Here is a 15,633-nt window from a genome sequence, read left to right on the forward strand (position 1 = left end):
AGCTACTTTTTAAATAGCAAATGCTGTTTCAATTTTGGGCAGGAATGACGATATTTAGTCAGCTGTCAGCGAGAGAGAACTGAGAAATAAACAACATACAGAGTTGGAAGAAAAGAGCCTGAGAGAAAAGCAACCAAGAGCAATGTGAAAGAAACATTAAAGAGAGTGTTGGTGAAATGGGCGGGCGGGGAGTAAGAGGGAAGTAAATGGAATGGGAGCAGAGGGGTTAGCGGGAGGAAAGGGGAAGGAGAGAGGGGGCAGGAAAATGTCGAGGAGGGAAACGAAGGGAGTGGGGAAAAGAGGAGGAGGGATGAGGTGAGGAGGGACGGAAAAGGAGGGCAGAATGGGGAGAAGGGGCAGGAGTGGGAGGTGAGGAAGAGTAGCGATGGAGGGGAGAGATTGAGAGTGAGTGAAACATTAGCTAATGTTCGAACGTCTGAGTCGGACTGCGTGTAGGCCTGTCAACGGAGGGGAGGATTGGCCTCCGCTCACGACTGCCTCCCCCCAAGTAGAAAAAGTATGACTTGAATCCATATACGTTCTGAAGTTTATTTTGCTCTTTAAAAAAAAAATGTACAAAAAATAAAATACAACTGTCTTTTTAAAGTCTGAATAGATCCCAACTCCCATTTCCAAAAATATTACCTTGTATACAGATTTTTTTCTCAATTTGTAAAAACGTTCAAGTCTCCCAAATCCTTTAAATACCCTGGATAGTAGTTTATACAGTAATCTCATGACGCCTTTCAAACTTAATATATAGACAAGAAGGAAACAGGTTTCATATTAAAAAATAAAAATACACAGCTACCATGAAAACCCTCAACCCAAAGCATTATGGCAGTAAACATGCCTTATGTAAAATTTTAATATTGCACATTATAGACATTTTTTACAATTATATTTGCTATTTCTATTTCAGTTAGTGTCAAATTCTACTAAAGATGGATGTTACTGGTCCTCGGTGCTACTTAGAGAAAGAACCAAAGCAAGCCCGCACATGTGTGGCCGACTGCAGTGTTAAATGTATGCCAGTCTGATCACAAATGCATTCGACTAAAATGCAATCACATGTCGAAACTCTCATAATTACCTTAAAAGGCAATGGAGCATGTCTTACTGCTCTCCAATTGGAGGGGCTTCACAATCGTGTGTTCTGAGGTACTGCTGGATACATCTGGTGTGGAGAAAGTGGTGTGGGACTAGAGCCAGTGACTGAAACACGGAGCTGACTGCGATCAGCATGGGGGAGGGGGAGAGAGAAAAGAAGAGAGGAGCATGCCAGGCAGAGTCGTAACGGATGTCCGTACCAAATATCCGGCTAAGAGCTAAAATATTGTCCGCACCGTAACACCACCATTCTGCCTATTCCGAAGTCTTTGGGGCAATAATTTAGCACTATATTTAAAAAAGTCAATATTTATATGTTGTGAAGTAAAGCCTAAGAAGAAATGTCAGTTCAGCTTCATTGATTTCTGAAGTATGTACAACGATTGTCCACTTGATAGAAGCAAACTCCTTTTCATCAGTCATCGATAGTTAACTAGCAGTCAGATCTGTAGCTGTTAAGATTATCAGATTGTGATCCATCTTTCACAAAAGGACTTTTTCCCCCTTTCGATGTGACTCCAAGACCGTGTTAAATTTCAGTCAGCGTGATTTTGAAGCTCTCACCCAGGTTTTCAATGTTGAGAATGAAAGTGTCCTCATTGGAATAGTGTTCAATGATGTTGTCATCCATGTTCACCAAAATTCTAGTTTAACAAAAGAAAAACATTTAATATCTTTGTGGGGGGGGGGGGGGGGGGAAATCTTTGCAGCTTCAATTTTCAACACATCCAATGCTCATTCTGTTCACTGGGCCAAAGCACGTCTTTGGAGACTTCCATTACTATTTTTGTTCTTTACAGTGCTCTGTTATCCAGCTCTTGAAAGACCTCCACAATTTTCTTGTGTAAATTTAAAAGTTACAGGCCAAGCATTCCCAAATACTTTAGAATCACTGGGTCAAACGGACTAAAAATGCGGAGCCAGTTCAGTGTTTACTACACTCGATCAAGACATAAACAGTACGATTATTACTGGTCGGACTCGAACCTGTGTCCCTGGCGCTGTGAGGCAGCAGGACTGACCATTGTGCCACCGTGCCTTCCTGTTTCGTATCGCCATTTTGCTCTGTAGGCTCACAGAATGTCAATTCTGTGTACATAATCACATGTTCTTGTGTCTTTGTAATGGGGTAGAATGTGTGGCTATTATCTATGAACACTCAGAATTTACTACAGAAAACACAGGATATCACCACCCTCAATTTCTAGTGGATAAATGGTGCAGGTAATTTCTTAAACCTGTTACTTATCCTGGACCAGCAGAGCGATGGAGTTCAAGAATGTTTGCCACTTATTTAAAATCTAGCTTTTATCATTGAGACACCAAAGACCTCTCCCATTTACTACAGTCACCATTTTGACTTTAAGAACCTCACTATTCCTTACCCTTTTTTACTTTTCTTGTAAATCTTTCCAATCTTCTCTGCTGGAAATCCATACTTGTCGGATAACTAACATCGCAAAGAGAAAGGAGGTATGATTAACATTCACCGTCAATGGATTCTTTGGGTCAATGTGTTCAGCTCAAAGATTAGTGCCTTCAAAAGTCAAATACACTGGAATTCCTTGGCTATGATGCATTCCCCAAACTGAGATTTCCTTTTCCTCCCCAAACTGGAGGGCTTGTCTCCTGCGCTCAGAGTCAAAACTGAAAAATTACAAAAACAAGTTTCGACATTTGAATACAGTTAACCTGGGCGACCCTCGCCCAATCGTCTCACTGCATAATGCTTAGTTCATGTAGGGCCCCAGGAGAGGAGGGAAATCATCCTCCGTTCCCACACTTTTCATTCATTTACTAACCTAGCAGAAACAACTTGGTGGTATGCTTCTGCCAACACCCACTTATTACTTTCACTTGCACACAGGATCTGATATTGAAGGGGGGGGGGGGGGGGGGAGAGAGAGAGAGAGAGAGAGAGAGAGAGAGAGAGAGAGAGAGAGAGAGAGAGAGAGAGGGGGGTTATGGAGAGGGTTCAATGTCAGTGAAAACAGTATGCTCGAGTTCCAAAGTTCCAAAGCAGGCAGCGCGCTCCAGAGTACTGTAATGTGGAGATACCACTGAATGTAATGGTCCGGACTCATTTAAATACAAGATCGTGGAGTCCTGCTGCTCAATGCCCGGTTCGAGTCACTGTCTGGCTTGCTGGCACGAATGGGAATTTAGTGGCAGGGGACTGCACGCTGGAATCTGTAGGAATGGTTCCCAGCAGCTAGGGGGGCAAAGAGGGATCTGGAAGTGATCGTGGTGGGAGGAAGGGAAAGAAGGGGATACCAAAGAAGCGTTTGCATGTTGCACATGGGGATGGAGAATTCCTCTACCTCTGGACCCACAAGAGTTCTGACAATAAATCTTTTAATTAAATTGGCCCGTCCTGGGCCTGTCACTTCCTGCTGTGGTTCTGCATTTGGGCTCCAGACATTACAGGATTACTCCTGACCTTTTATTAAGGTCACATCAGGCATGATTTTTTAAATTTATACCCTTCCTCACCCACCTACTGTTGGTGATATATTATCGAAGATCCAACTGGTGCCAACCATGTTGTATTTATGATTCTGTTTGCTGCCACCATATGTTGTATTAATGGGTTATTTTAGGTGTCTCAATGATGAGATTGAGACTTGCATGTTTAAACAAGAAGTGTTTATTGGTAGCCTTTATAGATCCAAGGTATGGTCATGCATGGAGCTGTTCCATGCAGGTAGGCTGTTTACTTAGATTTCAGTTTTCAAACTGCTCTCTCAAAGGCTCTTGCCATGTGACTCTATACATGATACTGGTGGTGGTGCTATTCTCCAGCCCATTTTATCCCTTGTTCTGCCGAGCACCTTTATATTACAAAGCATGCAGGCACATGACATCTCCTTGTAATGGGAGCCTTGGCCAACTGGAAAGTCAATGAGGATGAAATGGTGCAGGCCAGGAACGGAGGTCAATAACCTCAGCAGGCCAGGAATGGAGGTCAATAACCTCAGCAGGCCAGGAACGGAGGTCAATGACCTCAGCAGGCCAGGAACAGAGGTCAATGATCTCAGGCCGCTAATTTGATAAGGCCTAATTTTGGCTCTTTGCATGCCTTGCCATTCTCTCTGGATGAAGTGCGTTAAAATGGAGATCGCACACTGCATTCACTCTCGTAACTTTGGCTCAGTCACAGTGCAGATGCAGCTGACATTCAACCTTCACATTACTACTCGCTACTCCAGCTTGACACCCCATACTTAATTTTGAAATCGAAGAGCTACTCAGATTTTAAGATAAAAGCAACGACTTACCGCGTCCATCAGCCCCTTCAAAGTCGGAGACTTCAGCATCAAAGCGTCAAACACCTCATCAGACTCTTTCCGTACATAGAGCAGGACTAGAAACACAAATGTTTCAAGGCTGAACATGCATTTACCTCAATGTCACAGAAAAATGAACCGCTGCATAACTACAGTATAATCTGGATTTCACAATCAGTTTGATTGATAAAATGTATTTTATGAAATCCTGCTCCTGGAGTAGAGGTTTGCCATCTGTAGCACTGGCCAGCAATTTAGAATGGGACTCTTCATTTTTGGCAGATTAAAATTAATGGTTGAAACATCATGTGGCATTGATGCCCAAATCACCAGTATATGCAGCTGGTGAGTAAGGCTCGGTAGCAAGATCTCAACATTGTAAACTTAGCCCCAATACCATTCAATCGCACTTCCATCTCACGATTCAGTCAGTTTCTATCAAAGTACCTGGAGGCTGGTTAGGACGTCACACTGTTTTGGATTGCAAAATTAATTTAAGCTTCAGGGCTCCATCTCATTTTCCCTTAGTCATCAGTTGGAGCAGCCCATACACAAGATTGTAGAAAGTATATTGTTTGAATAAGTTGAAGAAAGGCTTTTTAAAGGATGGTTTGTCACCCTCCCAAGAGCACTGGGGTTTATCAGTGGCCATCAAATGTTATGCCTCTCACAACACTGAAAGTCTGAGGGAAGCTTAATTTGGAACCGCTGTGGTTTCCAAACAGATACAATCAAACCTTCCAATGATTTCTCTGATCAGATTCTGACCCAGTAAAATGTCTTCTAATGAGGTCTCCTGCAAGTAAAACAATTTTCCCAGTGCTTGGAGGCAGGTTGGATTGGGTGGGTTGGGAAAATAGGGCGGTAGCCACATCCGGGTCAACATTCTCCCCCGCTTGGGAACTTTCATGGGCGGGTTGGGGAGAGGACAGGCTGTCACTCCACGGAGGAGAGCAATCAACTCACATTGTTAAGAGTTTCTCTGTCTGTTAGCATTGACAAAAAGTCATCGGACTCGAAACGTTGGCTCTTTTCTCTCCCTACAGATGCTGCCAGACCAGCTGAGATTTTCCAGCATTTTTTCTTTCTTTTCAGATTCCAGCATCCGCAGTAATTTGCTTTTATCACATTGTTAAGACCCCCAATTAGGAGCAATTTGTGGTTTGCCCAGCATTTAGTTGGTGGTAAAGTGGCCGCCAGCCATGTGTGGAGGTGGCCAGCTCAATGGAGATGGCCTGCCAGAGACTTGCATGGGGCCCACTGGAGCCAGGGGCTCTATGCCCCAATAACAGGCCATGGGCAGGAAAGGCCGCACCTGGGGCCCAAATGATTCTGCCAGAGGGGTTTTCCCTCCATTTCTAGGGCCTACCTGTTTAGGCCTGATATTGTTTTATTTCCATCCATGCACTGGCATGTTGAGGCACCCTTGTGGACCTAGACTTGCCTCAGCAATGTCCATCTCTCCCAATGGAGCTGTGGAATGTGGCAGAGCGGACAGCAAGAGGGAGCAGCGAGGACAGCGTGGAGGAGTGGGAAACGGAGGGCACAGGAAACGTAGGGCGTGGGATCGGGGGCACAGGAAACGGAGCAGTAAAACAGACAGTGAGAAGGAGCACTGAAGAGAGTGGGAAGGAGCGGGAAATGGAGTGAGTGGAGGGAGCAACGGAGAGGACAGTGAAAAGGATTGTGAAACAACAGAGCGAATAGTGGGACCAGCAGATCAGACAGTAGAGAACAGGTGGAGGACACAGGAAGGAGTGGCAGGAAGCAGAAGGGAGCAGCAAAGAGAGTGAGGGTAATCAGTAAAGAGAGCAGAGGGAAGTAGGATGGAGGAACAAAGAGAGTGAGGGGAAGCGGGAGGATGGAGTGGGAGCTGAGTTGCTGTTTAGTGGCAGGGGTTACAGTGAAGCTTATGGGCAGATTGGGCTACCAGTAATTAATGTTCTTCACAGTCAAATGACCTGTCAACCTGTGACCACACCTGCAGTACTGCCACTTGCGTGAGATACTGAAGTGCAGCTGGCAAACATGGAACCGTACTTCAGCCCCTTGGGGCAACAGACAACAAAATGTGTATATTCCCAATGAATGGAATCAAGCCTTATGGCAAAGTGGCTCTTTGCCTTCTGAAAATGAAAGGGCGGCTGACTGAGGAATTAAATAAAAGACAGTCTTTAAGAGCTTCCCGATGTCTTTGTGAGTAAATGGATCATGTGGTAAGATATATGGACAAAGATAATTGGAGATGAGGAAAGTCCTGGTGTGTGCTGAGTTACTGGGTCTCAGCCAGTGTGACAACAGGAATACTGAAGTTGGCCGAGAGAAAAGAAAACAATGTGAGTGTTAGAGTTGGTGTTCAAAATTATCTGGTAAACTGGGAAAAGGTTATTTCAACTGCTCAGTAACTAGCAGAAATAAATTCTTCATCCCAAAAAAATTAAAGCAGAGATAGCCTACCAGTAAAATCTATAACTCGTAAAATAGAAGTGAGTGAATATTTGATATGAATCAAATAACAAGGTACAGGGAAACGGCAGAAGTTGTGGATTCCTGGGTCAGGGACCCAAAATATCACAACAGACCAATTAGTCTTCCGCCAGTTCACTGTCCCACTTCTTTTATTTACAACAATCTTATCCAATCAGATAGAAAAACTATTCAGGTGGAGGGAGCTATGAATCTTCCATTCACCTGCCCAAGACAGTTAGTGTGGAATATTTTCTACACACAGCCCCTGTACAAAGAGTAAACATAGAATTCTCCCACACTGACGTCTGACTCTGCGTTGTGGGTTGCTGACCTCAAAAGAGATGGAACATCAACTTTTTCTTTCTGCTCAGCGTCCGTTAGCCTGCAGTCCAAATCTCAGTTGAGGGGTCAGCAGAAATTGATGGGAGGCCCCTTCGCCGGGTCTGGGGGTATCAGGCGTCAGCAGCGGCACGATCGCCTCTTGAATCAAAGGGTTATGGGTTCAAGTCTCGCCTCTAGACATTTGTACTTTTAATCTAAACTGACAATTCTGCTGGAGGTGCTCTCTTTAGGATGAACTATGGCTCCGTTTGCTCCCTCAGGCGGAAGCCCATAACACCATTTGAAGATAAGCAAATTTTCCTTGGTGCCTTGGTCCATATTTATCCCTCATCTAAGATATTAAAATGAATTATTTGGTCATTGTGTCATTGCTGGTTGTCAGTGCCTGTGTGTGTGCAAATTAGATGTGACATTTCTTATTGTTCCGGCCCCTCGCTGGCAGCGAAATCAATGTTTTGCTCCCCGGCAGATCCATTCAAAACTGTCATTTGCGTGGATTTCAATATCATTAGCAGGTTGGACACGTCATGCTCCATCCTTGCCCGCTTAGGCCGAAGCCACGAGGGCGCAAATTGGTGCAAGTATTTACAAGTGGGGCCTGGGCGCCGTGGCTGCTGCACGTGGGTCTGAGGTCAAATGTAGGCCAGACCTGGTAAGGATGGCAGAGTTCCTTCCCGAAAGGACATTAGAACACCAGATGGGTTTTTTAGGACAATCGATGGCAGCTTTTTAAAAAAATAAATTTACAGTACCCAATTATTATTTTTTTATTTTCCAATTAAGGTGCAATTTAGCGTGACCAATCCACCTAACCTGCACATCTTTGGGTTGTGGGGGTGAAACCCACGCAGACATGGGGAGAATGTGCAAACTCCACACGGACAGTGACCCAGAGCCGGGATCCGGACCCGAGTCCTCAGCGCCGCAGTCCCAGTGCTATCCACTGCGCCAAATGCCGCCAATCGATGACAGCTTGACGGTCACCACCACTAGGACCAGCTTTACATTTCCGATTTTTATGAATTGCCGTGGTGGGATTTGAACCCATGTCTACTAGTCTAGTGGCATTACCAGCACGCCACCAGCTCCCCGGTCGTGCAAAGCACCATTTTAATCACAAGATAAGATGGTGAAGGAGGTCAGGAAAGTACCTTTTTTGTGCACATCCTCTCTTATCTGTTTGGTAGCGGTTGGTGGATATTCATCGTCTAACGATCGGAACAACCTTTTCACAAGGACACTGCTTTACAAAATAAAACTTACTTGTTAGAATTGCAAGTCCACTGAGGAACAAATTTCAGCTCGTCTCAAAGATTCATGCACAGCATGCTTAGCCTTTACAGAAGATAACGAAGAATAAGGTCGATCTTACTTCCTCTATCTGGCATAGCCTCAAGGATGCCCAAACCCCACCCCGCTGACTACAGCAGTATCCAATTAGATCCTAAATGATTCCTGTAATTTGGCATTCTCTATCTGGGTGTCCATTTCATACATTGATCACTCAGCAAGGTACCTACATTTTCCATTGTGGTAAATACAAATTGAGTGTTGCATTGGTTTCCTTACAATTTGAGGTTGAAGGTTCTGAGCATACCTTATGGTTATGGTGAAAAGTCTTGGCAGGATCTGAACTAACGCCTCAAAAAACCCTCGGGCAAAGAACAGCTGCAACTCCAGGCCAATTTGAAGGAAGTCTTCTGCTGTCAAACCCTCATGTTAAGCAACTAACTACATACTGGGAACGAAAGGGAAATCATGATTGCACAGAGGGCAATCGGTATAGTATAGTGGGGTAACAGAGGAGACCTAAGGCTGAGCAGACTTGATGGCTATTGGCTGTACAGCACGAGTATTGGGTCCGCATTCACAACCATTTTCCACCGCTAGGAATACTAGTGACCCAACAGGGGTGGACGTGGGAGAGAACCTGTCTCTGATTGGAGAGGCAGCATTCTTCAGCCTGGGGCCTGGGTTGGGGGGGGGGGGGGGGGGGGTGCTCCAGTTTCACCCCACAGTCCAAAGATATGCTGGTTAGTGGATTGGCAATGCTAAAATTGCCCCTTAGTGTCCAGAAATGTGCAGGTTAGATGCAGTTACAGGGATGGGGGGGGGGGGGGCTAGGTAGGGTGCTCTTTCAGTGGGTTGGTGCAGTCTCGATGGGCCGAATGGGCTCCTGCACTGTAGAGATTCTATGGATTCTATGAACTGCTGGGTGGGGCCAAGAAATCGGCTGCTGATGGAGGGAGAGAGAAACTGGCTGCAAATGGGGGTGGGGGTGGCTTGGGGAAGAAGAGAGAAACTGCTGCGTGTTTGTGGGGCGAGGCTGAATATGTGTGTGTTTGTGTGCGTGTGTGTGTGTGGGCGGCGATGTTACATGTATGGCTGAGAGTGTGGGAGCATCTGCATGTGCACAAGAGTGTTTGTGTGTGTGTATGCATGCACGCAAGAGTGTATCTGTGTACATGCACGAGAGGGTGTGCATGCACAAGTGTGCGCCTGCAAGTGTTTGTGTGTGTGCACACAAGCGTGTGTGTGCGCAAGAGTATGCGTGCGCAAGTGTGTGTGATCATGTGCGCACACAAGAGTGTGTGTCTGTAAGAGTGTTTGTGCATGTGCACATGCGTGTTTGAGTTGTGTGCATGAGTGTTTGCGTGTGTACACGTGCACATGCAAGTGTTTATGTGCATGCGCAGGAATGTGTGTGTGAGTGTGTGTATGCGCTTTGATGTTCAGTGAGAGAGTGAGGCAGCCAGCCTCATGGTTTGCACAAACCCTCATCCTCGCACACCAACATACTCACAACTCACCCAGTGGGTGTGGGGGAGGCTGAGTGTATAAATATCCTGGACATGGAGTGAGCCATGCAAGATGCCGTCAAGTTCAGTGGGACCAAAGATCCCACCTGTGGTCAAAGCCGCCTCTGCTGTGGGGGACGGGGGGCGGGGGGGGGGGGGGGGGGGGGGGGGGAGACATTCTGGTCTGAGAGCGAGCCCAACAAAACCCAATCTGACCCTCTCACAGTCTCGTAGTCATCTTCATTAAATTATCGATTTATTCACTGTCCGTGTGGAGTTTGCACATTTTCCCTGTATCTGCACGGGTCTCACCCCCACAACCCAAAGATGTGCAGGTTAGGTGGATTGGCCATGCTAAATTGCCCCTTAATTGGAAAAAAAATAATTGGGTAATCTAAAGAAAAATGTTAATTAGCGATTTATTGCTTTATTTTTGCTCATCAAATTGTTTCTTTTCTTCATCCCTCAATATTTCATTGAATTCATGACTGATGGTGCACCAAACCTGAACCATTTTGAAATTTGTCCATTGGCCCTTCGACTGCGAAAAAGATTGTAAGGTGGCCCCTCGCACAGAAAGGTTGGAAAAGACTGATTTAAAGGATAGGCCAAAAGAATTTGATTGTTTGGAACTTGCTAAGAAGGTGGAGGTGGGAGGAGGGTCAAAATCAACATTGTTATTATTGAGCCCCTGTTGCAATAGTGTGACCCCGTTTGCTGAAACATTCTACCCCTTATCACGTTTGACCTGACACAAAGGAATGCTTACCCTTCCCGCTCCATGTCATCGGTGCTGACACTGTACATCTATAAAACGGAAGAACATCACGTTAGAAACAGGTCACAAAGAAATGTGGTACATTGCACCAGAGAGGAAGGAGAAGTCACAAAATTATGAAAATCAGTTTGAAACCTCCTCACCGCTGCTGATTTTCAGTTCTGTCGTTCCCTGCAAACCTGACTGATTTGAGGCTTTACAGTTCAATCTCCTTTGCCAGCAGGCTTTTTATTTTCCAACATTTGAACATAGGAAGCCATTTGCAATTTGATCAACACAGATCAGAGACTGGTAATTCTGCGGCGGGTAACTCACCTCCTGACTCCCCAAAGACTGTCCACCATCTACAAGGCACAAACAAGGAGTGCGATGGAATACTTGCCAGGATGAGGGCAGCTCCAACAATGCTCACGAGGCTCGATGCCGTCCGCTTGATTGCCACCCGAGCCACCATCTTGAGCATTCAATCCGTCCACCACCAATGCACATTGGTAGCAGAGTGCGGCATATACATATCCCGCACGGGACATTCCAGGTGGGAATGCTTGTCTCCTTGTGTTCCTTGCAGAGTATGAGCTCCCCCGCTAGGGGCGGGATATCTCAATTACCCAGTGCATATAAGGTTGGCAAGTAAGGCACCGACCAAGCAGGAACCCAGTAGTGATCTACCGGGGAGTATATTTCATTGTTATTTGTACTCAGTGTGGACTCCCCATGTGCTTATTACACACATGATCTCTACCATCGAGAACAAGGGTAGCAGAAACATGGAAACACCACCACCTGTTCAGTTTTCCTTCAGGTCACATGCCACCCTCACTTGGAGCTGCGTCGCTTTTGTTTCACAGGTGCTGGATGAAAATTCTAGAATTTCCTGCCCTTACATCAAATTTGTGCACCTCCAACAGGTGGACTGCAATGGTTCAAAATGGCGGCTCACCACAACCTTCTCACGGGTAATTAGGGATGGGTAACAAATGCTGGCTAAGCCAGTGATGCCTCACCACCCCATGGTGGGATTGAACATAAACCCCCATCAAATTGTGAACAGAGGAAATTCATCAAATCAGGTTTTGCATTCTTTCAAAAAAAAACAAAAAAAAAAGTTTTTAATTTTTCCAATTAAAGGACAATTTAGCATGGCCAATCCACCAACCCTGCACATCTGTAGGGTTGTTGGGGTGAGACCCACGCAGACACGGGGAGAATGTGCAAACTCCACAAGGTCAGTGACCCAGTGCCGGGATCGTACCCGGGTCCGCGCGCCGTGAGGCAGCAGTGCTAACCACTGCGCCACCGTGCCCCCTCCATCCCCCCCCAGGCTTGGCATTCTTAAGCACGTATCATAAATATTAATTTTGAGTCTAAAGCCCATTTTTGTTTAACCTCTGTTCAATCTGCATTCTGTTAAAAAAAAAATCAGTATTCTCTACCATTTTCAGTGCGTAAGATGTCACGGTAAATCATATCAAAACGTGTTGGCAGGGTGAGGACACAACAGGGCACTTTGGCCAACAAAGCCAAAGGCTTTGATAAGAGTAAAAAATGTCGAAAAGAAAAACGGGCCCGAAATCCAGGCATGCCACTTGGTCTGAACGTGAACGATGAGGTCCATCGCTCCCATATACTGAGCATCATTATAATAGAGGTGACCGGACAGCAGACCTTTCCGGCAGAGTTGTGTAACATAGGTCCGCTGTTTAGCCCCACACTGGCCTTCAGGTGAATAAGTCCAGGAATCGTGCTCGGGCTCACGTCAGGAACTGAGGAGTATGGAGAAAGATCAGGGGCTGGCAGGGGAAATTGGAGCAAAGGTGGTCGAAGAGGCCAGGAATGGTGGGGTAGGAGGGACAATGGTCAGCTCTCTAAGGTGGCGACTGAAGGAACGTTCCAATTGTTTCTGGCTCCACATTCAGGTTAGGTACTTTCCTTCCTCAGTTGGCACGTGATCTCTCGGGCTAGTTTCCCTAGAGTGCGGCGAACGCATGGGACCTTGGGAAATCAACCTTGGAGAGCGAGCCTCCAGCGGATGTTAACCCTCTTACTTACATATGCACCTCTGTCACACATCAGTAAAGGGCTTCTATTTATTTCCTTTCCTAACATGGTGGACAGTGCACCTTTGGCCAAATGTGCATTCATTTCCTGCTAACTGGTTTAATTGGTAAGTTAGCACCTGCATTTCTAGACCAACATTTTTCCATCCTCGACATCCATCTATTGATCCATCGACTACGACATAGAGGTCTTTGACATAATAGGTCAACCACCGAAGAAATAGTGCTGGTGGTTATTCACAGCCTTCACTCCTGTCAGTCGCAGGACCCAGGGCTGTACACTATCCACCCGCCCCTCCTTGTCCCACTCACCAGGATTACAAAAATTACAATATATGGGGAAAAAGTGTCTTTAAGAAGAAAGTGTTTGCACATGTAGACACAAACACGCCAGCTTATTTGAAGTAAATGTGCCTTTGGAGCATCGCACCTATAAAGCATTTTGCAACAAGAGATATCCAGACAAGCCAACAGGGAAAATAAAAGATGACAAAAGCTAAGGAACCATAACAAAAAAGCTGACGCTTAAATTGGCATTCCACCCAACCCTCAACGCCCCCCCCCCCCCCCCCCCCCCCACCCCTACCCAAACCCTCAAGTGGGTTAAATGTATCATTGTATTATATGGAACAATTTGAAGACATGTAGATTGGAATGTTTAAATGCTGGACATTATCATGCAACCAACAATGCCTAAAGGGAAAGGGAAAAAGAATTTAGACAAACATGCCAAAGATGTGTGGGTTAGGTGGATTGGCCATGCTAAATTGCCCCTTAGTGCCCAAAGGTTGGCTAAATTGCCCACGGTTAGGTGGAGTTATGGGATTACAGGGATAGGGCGGGGGATTGGGCTTGGGTACGGTGCTCTTTCAGAGGGTGCAGACTCAATGGGCCAAATGGCCTCCTTCTGCACTGTAGAGATTAAACATGCAGAAACTAAGGGCAAGGTTTTCCCAGCCAGGCACCGCTGCAAACAGCGTCGGCGGCAGGCCAGCAAAATCTGGGGGGGCCGTTAAAAGTCAACGGCTTTCCACATGTTCCTGTCCCACCTCGATGCCCACCAGAGTCGGAGCTGGAAAACGCTGGCCTAAATGTAAACACTACTATTAAACCGTTTAAAATCAAGACGCCCAAGCGATGTAAGCCATTAGATGGAAGGGGGAATGTTTTTACCTGCCCACTCCTTTGGAGATTCCCGAAGTGAATGTCCGGTATGAAGAGAACTGGCTGGGAATCCAAGTCGCTCATGGTTTTGAAGAAAGTGGCATCATTTCTCTTCTGCAAGGCTGCAGAGCTCAGTTTGCCTTCTGATGCTGAATGCCGGGGAGGAAACACATCATTATCCCAATTGAATTCCTCACACCAGCTGATAATACCTTTTCAAGTCAGACTTTTTTTTTTTAAGGAAAACACAACAAATTTGGTAGTGAATCTGCTTACAAGGGTTTACTTGGTTTGTTGTTCCCGGAGCTTTTCCTTTCTTCCGGTTCTGCTTCCGTTCTTCATCACGGATTTTTCTTTCAGCTCCCTGAGGATAAGAAAAGGGATTTGGTAGAAATAAAAACCTCTGCGTTACAACAAGGAGGCTATCAGCAGCAGGACGGGGGTTCTACATATGGATAGGAAGTACGGAGGCTTTTTTTTAAAAAAATGTAATTCTTTGATATCACTCTTTTGGAAACTGGTTGGCTTCACATTTGTAACTGCAGCGGAAGATGGGAATGTGAGAGAGTACAGGCATATTGTCATGGAAACCAATCTGGTTCAATAATTTCCATCGGGGAAGGTGTCTGCCGTGCAACTCCAGCCCTACAATATGGGACTGTCTCTGTAGGGAAGGCCTTCTGAAGTGACTCAAATACTATCACTGTGAAACTATAATGATAAGAGAAACATCTGATGGGCCAATCAGCAATAGCCTCGGCAGTGGACTAGCCAATTAGAAAACACCAAAGTATATCATGGAGTTCACCTGACCCACAACGTTTAATAGATTTTGGTTATGGGGAGCACGAGGGCCCACTTTACAGGTGTGATGCAACAAGAGGTCTAAAGTATTTTTAAACAAAAACAATGTTTATTCTATGAATCCAGTTAACATTTTATAAACACACAGTAAACATCTTGTCAATTACCAACACTGATACCCCGCCAAAGATACAGTACTCTATAGGTAACCCTTAGTAACTTTCCTAACAACATCCATAAGTCAAAGACTCTTTTTAACAAAAACAGTAGGTTTGCATTCCTTACAGAAACAGGTATTACTTTGAAATCATCAAGTGATCTGGAGACATTCTTTAGCATGCAGAGAGAGAAACCAAAATACACCTCCGTGGTTTGAATGCAGCTCTCCAACTGAAAACAAAACTAAAACTCAGAGCCAAAAACAGCTTCCAGCTCAAAACGAAAGTAAAAAGCAGAGCTCGAGCCCAGCTCCACCCACACAATGACATCACTGCTGCCACTTGAGACGGCAAACATTTCTTAAAGTGACATTCCCATGACAAAATTAACACTGCTAACTCATCCTCATCAACGCCTGGTGATTGGTGACGAAGCTGGGAGATGGAATCATAGTCATACCCACAGGATCATATCTGTCAGTCAAGCTTCCATTCCTTCATCAACATCCTTGCCTATATCCTGCAGAATCATAGAATCCCTACAGTGCAGAAGGAGGCCATTTGGCCCATCGAGCCTGCACCAACCCTCCAAAAGAGCACCCTATCTTTACCCACGCCCCCACCCCATTCCCGTAACCCAGTAACTCCATCTAACCTTTTGGACGC

General features: G+C 45.6%; 1 protein-coding gene across 4 annotated transcripts in view; it reads right to left on the minus strand.

Moving 5' to 3' along the window:
- Window positions 1-535: 535 nt before the first annotated feature.
- Window positions 536-15,633, minus strand: part of LOC140385199 (grainyhead-like protein 2 homolog) — a 154,943-nt gene continuing 139,845 nt past the window's right edge. For 3 of the 4 annotated variants that reach the window (XM_072467092.1, XM_072467094.1, XM_072467095.1), the window contains exons 10-16: window positions 14,282-14,369; window positions 14,015-14,154; window positions 10,776-10,813; window positions 8,360-8,451; window positions 4,389-4,474; window positions 2,496-2,560; window positions 536-1,754 (exon numbers count right to left, since the gene is read on the minus strand). In XM_072467092.1, the coding sequence (XP_072323193.1) occupies window positions 1,640-1,754; window positions 2,496-2,560; window positions 4,389-4,474; window positions 8,360-8,451; window positions 10,776-10,813; window positions 14,015-14,154; window positions 14,282-14,369 (624 nt within the window). In that variant the 3' untranslated portion in view covers window positions 536-1,639. The remainder of the gene's footprint in view (window positions 1,755-2,495; window positions 2,561-4,388; window positions 4,475-8,359; window positions 8,452-10,775; window positions 10,814-14,014; window positions 14,155-14,281; window positions 14,370-15,633) is intronic. The other variant, XM_072467093.1, reaches the window with a different exon arrangement.

The sequence above is a fragment of the Scyliorhinus torazame genome, chromosome 11 (genome assembly GCF_047496885.1).
Source record: "Scyliorhinus torazame isolate Kashiwa2021f chromosome 11, sScyTor2.1, whole genome shotgun sequence".
In the NCBI taxonomy this organism is placed as follows: Eukaryota; Metazoa; Chordata; class Chondrichthyes; order Carcharhiniformes; family Scyliorhinidae; genus Scyliorhinus; species Scyliorhinus torazame.